The 13,274-nt window shown below is 25.4% G+C and overlaps 1 protein-coding gene across 1 annotated transcript; it reads left to right on the forward strand.

The window, feature by feature from the left end:
* The first annotated feature begins 239 nt into the window (after window positions 1–239).
* Window positions 240–12,341, forward strand: LOC145847875 (angiopoietin-1-like). Its single transcript, XM_082953747.1, has 5 exons — window positions 240–367; window positions 1,134–1,289; window positions 2,018–2,205; window positions 9,622–9,754; window positions 11,393–12,341. Exons 1-5 carry the CDS (start codon window positions 253–255, stop codon window positions 11,689–11,691), a joined length of 891 nt encoding a protein of 296 aa, XP_082809873.1. The 5' UTR covers window positions 240–252; the 3' UTR covers window positions 11,692–12,341.
* Window positions 12,342–13,274: the final 933 nt, after the last annotated feature.

Consider the following 13,274-nt stretch of genomic DNA (forward strand, 5'->3'; position numbering starts at 1 on the left):
ACGAAACCGGTCGTAGGATTGTCTCGGATGCTGTTGTTGTTGATCTTGTTGTAAAATTCATTAATTACTATTGATGGCGCGAAACATCTCAACTCTGTTGATGATGGCCGTAATAACTACTGGTTAAATTTTAAAAATATAATATTTTTTCATAGCATGGTCTAACTAAAATAAGATTCAATTAACTTTTTATTAAGTTTTAGTATTTTTTTGAAAAACAATTAATTTTTATAGCTTTTGAAACAAGACAAAATGATGCACAATATGATGGAGGATCTGGAATATCAACAGGAATCAACTAATAAGTTAATGAACATTTTAACTAGCCTAGGACAACAAATGAGAGGTCCGGTAATGCAATACAAAGGTAAAAACATAATAACAATTAAAAATAACAAAACAAAATAACTGTATAACACTAATTAAAAATGTAAATAATAGTAATAATGACAATAATAATACCAATATAAACAATAATAAAAATAAATAATAATCTAGCAATAAACTTGAAAAAATCTATAACTAATAAAACTGTTAAAATAACTAGTAATTGAAATACTTTTTAAATGGTTTGTTCGTTCTCTTGGGCCTACTGAAAATTTTTGTTCCTCTTTCATTTAGTTTCTTGCTTATAAGAGATCGCCATGTGTTGCGATCATCAGCTATTTTTCCTGATAGATTAGATTTATATATGATTGTTTCTTTGATATAGTAAAGAGTTTTTAAATAAAGTAAGTCTTTTGAAAATTCTTTTTTTTTTTTTTTCATTGAGTTTGTTAAACTTTTTCGAAAACTTAGGGCTGCTAATGAGCAATCTAAAGGTATTTTGAGGTTTTAGGAATCCTTACTTTTTTTTTCACAGGCTAAGTAACATATTATAAAACATTAAAAATAAATTTACAGAAGGTTCTTCTTTTAGAAGCAAATTTTTTTTGAAAATTTTAAAAGCATTATTTTGAACTTTTTGGATTCAAATTTTTCAATTTTTCTTTATATTCATGTCTTCTAGATAAAAGTAAAAGAATCATTTTAGTAATTAACTCTTTATATTATGTACTATCTTAAAACTAAAAAGTAGTAAAGTTGGAAATACATCATAATTGTTAAATCTAGTAATTAAACATTAACTACAGACTGTCATGACTTATGGCTTGCTGGACATGCAGAAAGTGGAGTATACTCTATTGTTCGCGGAATGGAAATGCAGCCAGTTTTTTGCAATATGACATCACAAGGAGGCTGGACTGTTATTCAACGTAGAATGGACGGCACCCAAGACTTTGACCGAGGTAAAATTTAAATAACTAAATTGCATATTGGAGTTATATACAAGTTATGATATTAATAACTTATTACTTCTGAGAAAAACAATTACTTAGTTTCACCGTAGAGCGGATTTTCAAATTGTAGATCTGTAGTAAAATAATAATTGTAAAAATGACAAATAATTAAAAATTGGTTTTAATTAAGTTTTTTGTTGACAAAATTAAAATTAAATAAAAATCAATTTAGAATTATAATAGTGTTAAAAAACCTTTAATTTGAAATTATTAAATATAATCCATAAACAAATACAATTGAACAATGGTATATAGTGGGGTATTCAAACCAATTTTTTATTATTTGTCATTTTTACCATTATTATTTTACAACAGATCTACAGCTGAAAATTCATTTTGCGGTGAAACTTAGTAATTGTATTTCTCAAAAGTAATAAATTGTTAACTATCAATCTCTCTTGTGGGTAGATTACTGTGTCTTATTTATTTGTTTTGAACTCAATAATTAAGGTATGGTATTGCCTAGTTGCAGTTTACATAACTTACAAAATAAATACATTAAAATATGTTTCTAAACTGTAATCACTTTATTGTTGTAACATTTTTAAAACTAGTTATCAAAAACTCGAAACCTAATACTTGCTTTTTTTTTGAATTTCTTGTAAAAACGCATTTTCAAAATATTTTAGTCTTTTCTAAAGAATAACAGTTTTGATTAAAACTCTTACTTTTTCAAGATTGGATAGATTACTCTAAAGGTTTTGGTAGTGTTTATGGTGAATACTGGTTAGGATTAGAAACTATAAGATGGCTTACTCACAGTAGAATATACAAAGTTGCTTTTATATTCTCTGACTGGAGTAATACCAAAAGAATTGTAAACTACGATCAATTTCTAGTTTATGGGCAAGAATATGTGTTGTCTGTAAGTTTTTTAAACTAGTTTTAATAAAGTATTTGTTTTATAATAAGTTTTTATAAAATTATTTGACCATTATAACACTAAATCGTAATAATAATAATATTAATTTTTTTTAACAAACGAAAGACTAGAAAAAGAAAACATACAACTAAAAGTTAATTGCAATAATTAATTTTACATGCTATTTTTTTTTTTCAACAGGCTTTGGTTTTCAGGCAACCTAGTTTCTGTTTAACTTCTAAAATTTTTTCTAATACATTAAAACAGTTTCAGGACTGTAAAAAAAGTTTTATTGTAAAATTCTGTGACACATACATTTTTTATGAAGGAACAATTATAATTAGTATATTTTTACAAGTTTTTATCTACGGTTTCCCAAGAAAAAAAATTAAAAAATAGGACGCTGTTTTTTAAATTTGTAAAGTATATAAAAAAACACATTTCATTTATTTCTTAAATTTATTTGAGTACTTTCGTAGTAAGTCTTACCAAAAAATGTACCTTACTAAATTAAACTGAATTGAAATTGAAATAAAATTATACTGTAGTTTAAAGTTTTAAAATATAAAATGACATAATAATCAAATGTAAAAATTAACTAAATGCTTATACTATAGAGTAGGGGTGGGCAACGTACGGCCCGCGAAGTGAAAATGACCGGCCCCCAAACCTTTTTTAAACTTAAATGGAATCCGGCCCGCGGAAAAAATTGATCCGGCCCGCTAAGAATTTTCAAAATTTATATAAAATCCGGCCAACCAATGTAAATATTACAAATTTGTAAAAAACCTTTTTAGAATCATTTTAATAAAAGAAAAATGTAAGACTTTGACTCTGAAAACGTTTGTAAAATTGGATTTATATTTTTGTGGTGATAAAAACACTCTTTTGTTAAAGTATCTTTTTCTGTTTTGAGTCAATTGAAGTAATCCTTTCTCAAATTATCCAAAAACAATTGTTTGCTGAACTAACTTTGATGATCTTACCTACCATAATGACTTTCATAAAAAATGGAAGTGCTAAAAATTACCTTTGTCTTTACCAGATGTGTAGTGAGTTGTTTTTATAGTTGTTTAGAAAAGTAAAAAAAATCTTTTTAAGCTCTGACAAATATTTGAAGTCAAACTGCTCAACATTAAATTTTAATAAAATATTTTAAGTTGAGACTACAATTTCCACTCTTTTCTGCTATTGATTTTTTTATTTATGACTTTTTGATTAATTATATGGTTTAGTTTAGTGATGACCAATTGATGACAATAGTTTCACATAATAATGAGTTTGGTCGTCGTTTTGCAGATAATCAACAACTAATAGAAGAATTTGATATTGTGTCATCATAGTTGACGTTTGACAACGAAAATGCACCTAGTAATATACAGTTAGAGCTTTTAAACTTCAATGTGACAGTACACTAAAAAAAATTAAACCTTAAAAGTTTGACAGATTTTACGCCCTACTTACAAGTCAAAGCTTGTTAATTTTGTTAAGATGGCAATGAAGTTACTTGTTCTGTTTGGGTCTACATATACTTGCGAACAAACAATCTCAACTATGTATATAAACAAAAGTTAGCTGCGTTCAAATATTACTGATACCAATCTGCAGTCAGTACTGAGAATATCTACTTCGAATATACTTCCAGATTTTAAACAACTTGTTAAAAACTTTGATGATCCACAAATGTCTCATTGACTTCTTTTTAGTGTAATTATTCTTGCTAAACTCTTTAACCTTACATTTAAAATATAATATGACAGTGTTATATGTTAGTTTCTCGTTTAGTACTATTTTCATTAGTGAAACTGATCTTAATCTAAAAGTCTATTAAATTAATATGCTTATTATGTTTAATTATTAATTAATCTCTTTTTTATTTTAGTATTTCGTTATTTTATGTTATACTTTTATAAAAGTGTTTTAGATGAATTGTTTGATAATATTATTTTTAGAGTACAGAAATTAGTTAAGTTTCATAAGTTGATCATTACTGTTTGATATTTTGAAAGTAAAAGTACTAGAATTTTAAGTCAAAGTAGTTTTTTATCTAGGTTTAACTGTTTTTTAGATATGTTGATATGAAAATTTAAATCAATCATATAATTTTCGTTGCTTTTAGTAGATTTTTAGATAGTTTTTTTATGTATTATTGAACGAGCCAAACTTTGTCAACTTCAAAATATGACCATGAAACTAGTTGTTTTTTTCGAGACTTCATACATTTAAAAACAAACATTTCTGACCATAAAAATTAACAAGGATAAGCTAATTTCAAACCTAATCGGTATTTCAGTGCACTTGCAGATTTAGCCGGATCGGAATAATATTTTCAAATTAGGATCCGGATCTAAAAAAGGATCCAGCTGAATCCGGTAGATCACTAACTCGAAATGCTCCGACCCGCTGAGGACCTTTTTTTTTTGAATCCGGCCCGTCAACTGATTACGTTGCCCACCCCTACTATAGAGCTTTACTGTACTTATAAAACTTGTTAAACTGAAATCAAACTAAAATAAACCAGCAATAAAAATTAAAATAAAGCTACACTTAAAAAAAATTTTTTACAAAAAACTAATTACTTTAAAGTTACTTAATATAAGGATTTGAAAAGTCTTGCTTGGTATACGAACTTTTTCTGCTTACATAAACTGAGCCTTAAAGACTGAATGCATAAGGCTTCCAGAATGTGTAGCTGAAAAGAGTTCTCCGCTCTCGCTAAAACTGAAAAGTTTTTTTTTTTTTTAATTTTCGCACACTCATTATTGTCCAACAAATTTTGCCTAATCGCCAATTGAAAAGTGTTTTGTTATATATTAAACATTATTTGACATTAAAATAAATTCTTTCATACACTATAAATAGGACTCAATTTTTTAGAACAAAATATATTTCATGCTTTTTTCGTCAGTTGTATACTAAGCAATAAAAATATAATTTAAAATCTAACTTATATAGTGGAAATGCAATCAACGTAATTAATAATAATAAAGCAAAGAGTAATTAACAATACATGAGTACTTCTTATTACAATGCAACTAAAAAATAATAAAACAGAGCAACAACTTATAAAACAATTTAAGAAAACAACGAAACAGTATAATCAAAATCTTTATGTTTACACAACTTAGGTTTTCTTAACAAAATACAAATAGACTCAAGTTTAATTAAATCCGAAACTTGAAAACGATTTTTAACAATTTTAAATCTTTTTAAATTATAATTACTAGCACAATCAAGATTATTTACTAAGTGTTCAGAAATAGCAGATCTTTTTGAAGCATTTATTACTCTAATAGATTTAGTTTTCTTATTACTCTTACAAAGTTCATCGATACTTTTTGGAATATGTTCTTTTATTCTTTTGCCAAATTGTCTTGAGGTCATCCCGACATAACTAGCTTCACAGAAGCAGTTAAACTGGTAAACTACCATACTTTGTTTAAATTCTGCTATCGGATCTTTTCCTCCAGATCTGAACCAACACACAAGAACACATTTTTTTACATCCGTTTTTAGAAAGAAAACTTTCACTGGTAACTACTTAAATTTTCATTCATTCTGTAGCATGAAGAGAAAAACAAACTTAATAAGATCGCTTTTCCATCGAGCACATAAGATCTGTTCAAGAGAATTATTTGATGACGAAATAAAACAGATAAAGTTGTCATTAAATAAAAATGGTTATCCACAAAAACTTGTTAAAAAAATTATAAATTTACATCTTAATAGTTTGAACAAGATAAAGCCAGCAGGGCCGGAGAAATGCTTGGTTCCTTTAGTATTGCCTTATGTCAATAAGAACTCAGGAGTTTTAGAAAGAGAGATTTGTAAATTAGTAAGTAGGACGTATCATTCGGCCAAGCCGATTGTTATTTCTATATCGAAACCGATGTTCAGACCTGGAGGAAAAGATCCGATAGCAGAATTTAAACAAAGTATGGTAGTTTACCAGTTTAACTGCTTCTGTGAAGCTAGTTATGTCGGGATGACCTCAAGACAATTTGGCAAAAGAATAAAAGAACATATTCCAAAAAGTATCGATGAATTTTGTAAGAGTAGTAGGAAAACTAAATCTATTAGAGTAATAAATGCTTCAAAAAGATCTGCTATTTCTGAACACTTAGTAAATAACCTTTATTGTGCTTGTAATTATAATTTAAAAAGATTTAAAATTGTTAAAAATTGTTTTCAAATTTCGGACTTAATCAAACTTGAGGCTATTTGTATTTTGTTAAGAAAATCTAAGTTGTGTAAACATAAAGATTTTGATTATATTGTTTCGTTGTTTTCTTAATTTGTTTTATAAGTTGTTGCTCTGTTTTATTATTTTTTAGTTGCATTGTAATTAGAAGTACTCATGTTTTGTTAATTACTCTTTGCTTTATTATTATTAATTACGTTGATTGCATTTCCACTATATAAGTTAGATTTGAAATTATATTTTTATTGCTTAGTATACAACTGACGAAAAAAGCATGAAATATATTTTGTTCTGAAAAAGTGAGTCCTATTTATATTGTTTGAAAGAATTTGTTATATATTTTAAATAAGTTATGCACAAAAAAAAAGCTATTCAAATTTGTAAAGGTATAAATTTCTGATTTTTTATTATCTTATAAAAATTTTAGCATTAATTTCATAAATAAGAATTAATTTTATATTGACCATATGTGATTTCTAATAATGTAACTTGTTTTAAATCAAACAATTTAAAGTTCTCGACTTAAATGTCTTTAAGTTTGTAATATTGTTTGTAATAAAATGTTGAAATAAATATTGGATATGTGATTTCTCATAAAAATCTTATGTCAGCCACTACAGCTTTAATACTAGTTTAAAGTTTTATTGCTTCCGTAATTTTATGCCATTTACACAAAGTATACATTTGTAATCAGATTTCACGTTTTAAAAGCTTTGTTTATTAACGCCTGTTTTCAAACTTTTGTTATTTAATAATCATTAGTGTTTTTTTTTAATGAATAGATCTGTAGTTTATAGTGCTTTTTAACGTATTTACATAAGTTTCAAAAATGAAAATATTATCGTAAAATACTTTTATTATGCTTTTACATTTTATTTTTTAATACTTATTTAAATTTTGATGTAGTTAATAAAGTGTGTATAACTAAGCTTAATTTTGCTTTAATTGTTTAACTTCAACACTCAATTACTTACTTTATTTTTGTATTTTTAGCATCTTAATGACTTAACTTTTACCTTCGAAATAAACTCCTAATTTTTAAGAACAATATATATAAGTTAAAAAACTGTATGAATTAAAGTGCTCAATCTATATAAAAAACTTAAGAGCATAAGTTTATTCAGCAAAATGTTACTAAGCTAACGATGTTTCATCTATAAGGACAATATATAACAAAACACATAAACTGTTTAATTTGTTTTTTCAAACATTTTATCTTTTAATTCAATTTTTAAAAATTTATATTAAACTTGAACGTGTTTTATTATTGTATTTTATATTTTGAGACTCAATTTAAAATCATTCTATAGTAAATTTTATTTTTACTTTATTTCAGCTTTAATACTTAAACTGTAGACTTGTTTATGTTTGTCTTTGTATGACGAAACTGTTTATAAAGAATAAAAGAGTTAATATTCAATATTTAAAGTTTATTAATTAAGAAAATTTAAACTAAGAAGAATTAACCAAAAATAATACTTTTAGAACTGTTTGAAATAACTGATTTGTGTCCATATTGTTTTTGATAAACATGTATATCATTTAATATGCAATTTTTTTGTCTCAATTCTTTTTCTGACTAAAACCAAAAATATGACTTATTAATGCTAAAATACTTAATCAAGTTTGGTTCGACTTTTACAACAACTCATCGTAACTTGTCTGCCTAATGATTCGTCCTAATAAAGATTAATTTAAATGGTCTTACAGTTTAGTAAATCACTAAATCTTACTTAAAACGATTATTTAATAACAATCTAGTAGTAGAAGTTATTGATATTTGATTAAGATTACTGTACCACTCAGGTTTATAACATTCTCAAATCCCAAAGTTCGTGTGTAAATAAATACTACTTATGCCAGTTTTGAATGTTAAGTTTACTTTTAACAGTAAAATGTATAAATAAATAAACGAAATAGAAATTGGTTAATCTTTAGGTATAATCTTAAGCAACATTTTGTCAGCTACTTAGAAAACGAGCTATTCTTGAGCTCAAAAGTACATTTAGCTTATATAAGATATGTAAGTAACGCTTTTTCTATATTAAGTATTTGAAAGTGTGACATGTTTATAATACTTAAGCATTCTTAACGAAAACCTTTCGTTAACAAAAGAAGATTAGCCACAAACTCATTATATTGTTTTGATGTTTTTTCTAAAATATATTGATTCAAAACGGTAAAATCCTAACAAAAGAGAGAAAAATATTATAAACAAACGCTTTAATACGAAATTAATTAAATACGTTTTTTGACTAATACAACGGCTCATCGTGACTTTGTCTGTCTGATTAGTCCTAATGAGGACAAAACCAGGTCGCAGAACGTCACATGGATTGTTCTTGATGGTTGTGAGGTGCCCTCTAGTGCATATAGTATCGTTAACTCGGCTTAGTAATATTTCGTCTTTTAAGGTTTAACAGAATTTAAAGTATCGTTATTTAGATTCTTTTTATGTTCGAAATTATAAATTCAAAGTGTACAAACAACTATATACAGCTATTTAGTTATTTCGAGGCTTAAATTTATAATGCTTTCTTTCAAACATTAGTTTGTTTCATTTTATCTTACTGAGATATTATGCTGTCGAACTTTTGTTAATATTTCTTTATAATAAAATTTATTAGTTATTCTAAGTTGTATTAAAAGTTATATTTAACTTGAAAAGCAAAAATTAATGTAATGTATGTATCATATTTCGAATAGCATAAATGTTTTCTTTTATTATACTTAAATAGTTTATTTGTTTTTTTTAATGTCTAGGCAAGCAGTTCTTAACCTTTTTTTATGGTTTACCCCTTTTTTGGAAGGTTATTAACAAATTTACCTCCAATGTACAAAACAGTGTTTAATTTTAAAGAAAAAACTATATTTTCTGAACTTTAAATTTTTTAAATATAAAAAATTGTAAAACTTAAATATTTTATTTATCTTAAAAAAAACTACGGTTAAATACTAACTTATAAATAAAAAAGACAATTTAAAAACGATAGTTTACATAACTTGTTGTAAAGAAAATGTACCCTCTAAAACAAAGGGAATTTACCCCAGGTTTAGAATCGCTGGTCTAGGCTATCTTTTACTAGTTTATGTTATACAGCCTTCTGACTCATGTTTGTATGTTTCAATACATTTTCAATACAATTTATTCTGATTAAATGAAGCGTTTAAGATTACAAATACCAAAAGATAATAGTTTGAATACAATTGATAATTAGGTAAAAGGCTTTAGCGGTAACGAAAAGGATGACATGGTTAGTGCCAGCAATGGTATGCCATTTAGAGTTAGACACCAAGACAGATCAACTTCAATAAACGCAAATGCTGGTTGCACTGCTACCAGAAGATCAGGTTATTTCTATTATTGAATTATTATAGAAACAAGTTCATTTGTTTCAGCTATATTCTTCTGATAATAAGAATATGTACTTTAAACACATCATTTTGTACCATCTTAAAATTTTAAATTAATTTATTAATTATTTAACATATGCTCTTTTAGTTATAAAAACTTTTCAATTTTCAAACTTAGTTTTCATTTTTGTAAAAATAGCGATCTTCAATTTTTAAACTTTAATAATTTATATATAACAAAACAACATCAATAGTTTTTTTAAATAGTCCTAAGAAAAATATGTCTTTTGTAAGTTATTATTTAATTGCTAAAACATTCCATAATTTTAAAGACTTCGATCTTTTAAATAAAAGTATAAGTCTATTTATTTGATAAGAGCATCCGCAGTACCTTGAAATTGTCACAACTTAGTTATCATTTTTAAAAAATAAGAAACTTTATCGAAAAGAACATAAATTCCTAAGAACAAGAAAAGCAAAGCCCGTTGAAACATCAAACAACTGTTTTTATACTATTTTTTTTATTCAATTAACAATATATTTCTGCCCGCAAATAATGATCAAATCTGCTAAAATATATCACTATATCATACATTAATATAGTTAATAATGGTTGTCAAAAAAATCTAAAGATTTATTGCACCTTATTTTTAATCATACATAGATATTTAATTCAAAAATTTAAACATAAGTCACTCATTTAAAAAAGGTTTATTAATTAATTTCGTTTAATGCATCCTCAGAATAATCTTGCTAAAAACTGATACTATTATAGTGTAAATTTAGTTATAAACAATAATTTTGAAATGTCTAGCAAAAAACAGTTACGTCATAAAGTATAAAAGTCTGTTTAAAATGTTTAAATTAGAATTGAGTTATACTTAGCTGATTTAAAGTAATTTATAAGACAAAATTGACAATTAAAATATAAAACACACTCATAACTAAAATATAGTTTTATTTCAGTTTAAATTCAGTTTAATTTAATAAGATACAGTTTTTGCAAGACTTAATTGAAAGTGCTCAAAAAAATTTAAGAAAAAATGAAATGTGTTTTGTTATATTTTGTTAATTAAGTTATGCACCGCAAAAAAAAATGTTCAAATATATTTATAAACAGAAATACTTAATGCGTAAATATATAATCCTTGAAAGACATACAGATAAGTAAAACTCTTCTTGGACAACTTTTAGGCTAAAAAACTCTGTTTGATAAATAAAGTGTTATACATTCTAAAAACAGTTTTTTTTTGTTTTTTTACGGTCCTCGCTTGTCTCGATCGTACTTAACATACTGTTATGTTATTTCTTATAACAAAAGAGTAAACATTTAAACAATCCAATTTAAAATAACAGTATTAGCTCTCTTATTGTAATTTAAAGTTTTAAACATTTTAAATAGACTATCAAACTTCTTTTTATAAAAGTCTTAAGTTTTTACACACAAAACTTATTTTATAAAATTTTTCTAATGTTAAATTGCATCTTATTGTAAACATTTTTTTCTAATAACACCCACACTAACGTTTTTTAGTTACAAAATTCTAATTAATAGTATTTAGAATAACTTTTAAATATTTACTTTCAAGTTTTTAAGTTAATTAAAGTTCATTTAACATTGCATAACAAAAAAAGGTTGGTGGTTTCCACCTGACTGTGGACAGGCTAATCCAAATGGCCCATATACAATGTCAGTCCTTGCACCTGTAGAAGGTCAAACAAAAGACTACAACCTAAAAGGAAAAACTTCTCAACCTCCAATGGTTCGATGGTTAACTTGGTGTGATGATACTGACTTTTTAAAATCTATAACTATTCAAGTTATGCCATCGCAGTCGATGGAAGCAGTAACAGATGGTTTAACTGAATCAACAGCTGGATTTGACTCCGTAAAACTTCCAGTTGATGTAGTTTCATCTATTGATCAAAACTGAGATTTCTAAATGAAGTTATGATGGTCAGCTCTATTATTACAGGCTTAATAATTCACTTGGTATAGATTTAAAAATTCTGCTGTTTGGTACAACGTTTTTAACTTCACAAAGTTAGTGAAAGACAAAAGAATAGTACAGAAAAGTCAAGTTTGAAAGCGAATTTACTGCCAATTGTTTTAGTAAGTGGATAATTATTGTCATTAAACAATTCAAAACAAGTTGCTGCTTTGATTTTTTTTGTAACTTTTACAGTTTTGCAAGTTTATTTTTAGCTTCTTTATACTTTTTTTCTAAAATAAGATTAAGTGTGTTTATCAGTTTTACTGTTTAATTAACTGAAAAACTTAAAGTTTTATTAACAGTGTTTTATCTCAGACATTAGATTGTGTAAAGTTTTTACTTTAATTAAAGGTTTAAAAGTCTAAAATTTACTTATTTGTCTGCCGAATAGGCAATCACTGTGTTTGAAGTAGCTAGTTTTTTTTTTCTTTTACACAGCCCAGTATTTAAATTTAACTTTGTCGAATTTTGTTTTTGTTTTTTTTATATCCTCTTAATTTATAGATTGTAGACTCTTTCACAATTTTTTTAATAAATACTATTTTGTTAACTTTGCTAACAACAACTTTGACCACCTTTTTTTGTTTACTTATAGACGTTTTAAATACTTTAACTTCTTAGTATTAACAAATACTTATAAAAAATTGCTAGTTGTCTATCAAAAAAGATGGATTAAAATGTTTAAAGTTAATTAGCATTGAAAAGAATAAATAATTTGATTTAGCAACTCAGTAGCAAATACTTTGCCCATTATTTTGATTTATTTTTTTAATTCAAGCAAACTGTATAACCTTGACTTATTCAATAAAAAATTTTTGATTTCATTTAAACTTTTAAGAACTATTTCAAAGAGATACACATTACAAATTCATAGTTTATTTCGTGTTGACGCCGTTTAGACTTTTCTTCAGTCATTATCAGAAGCAAAACTGTGCAAAATAACTAAAAATTAATGTAAAACAACCAAATATATAAGACAAATTAAATAATAAGATATATATAAACAGTTATTAATAATACAAAAAAAAAAACGAATGTTTGTATTGATACTAAAGTTTCTACGCATTACGCGTTTCATCAGAAGAATAATATGGCAAACAGTATTTTTTTTTTAAATTAAAAAACTAAATTAAACATTTAATTTGCACATCTTTATTTATATAAGCTCTTTATAGTTTAGTAAATTGAGCATTATTTTTAAGTTAAAACAAGTAACTATAAAGAATCACAAAATAACACAATATGACGTTTCAAATGAAATTGAACTATTTTAGTTAGCTAATCTTAAAAACGATTTCTGTACAAATTAACTTATGTTTTGTTTTGTCTTGTTTGTTCTTATTTTTAGTTTTTTTTTGTTGCTATTGATCAGTGTTTTTGTTCTTTTAAAATACATATTTTGGTTGTAAAGACAGGGTTGCTGTCTTTCTTTTCATTTATTCAGTGTTGACTCTTTTTTATTTTTTTTCGTTTTCATACTTTTCAAGGCTACACAAATGACATGTTTTTTTGTTTCTCGGGTT

This window comes from Thalia democratica, unplaced genomic scaffold, assembly GCF_965202585.1.
Source record: "Thalia democratica unplaced genomic scaffold, ktThaDemo2.hap1.1 HAP1_SCAFFOLD_1138, whole genome shotgun sequence".
NCBI classification, from domain to species: domain Eukaryota; kingdom Metazoa; phylum Chordata; class Thaliacea; order Salpida; family Salpidae; genus Thalia; species Thalia democratica.

Coding starts and splice junctions, on each gene's coding strand:
- LOC145847875 (XM_082953747.1), top strand. CDS start 253: ATGATGCACAATATGATGGAGGATCTGGAATATCAACAGGAATCAACT. Junction 1,290..2,017: donor CACCCAAGACTTTGACCGAG/GTAAAATTTAAA, acceptor TACTTTTTCAAG/ATTGGATAGATTACTCTAAA. Junction 2,206..9,621: donor GGCAAGAATATGTGTTGTCT/GTAAGTTTTTTA, acceptor ATTGATAATTAG/GTAAAAGGCTTTAGCGGTAA.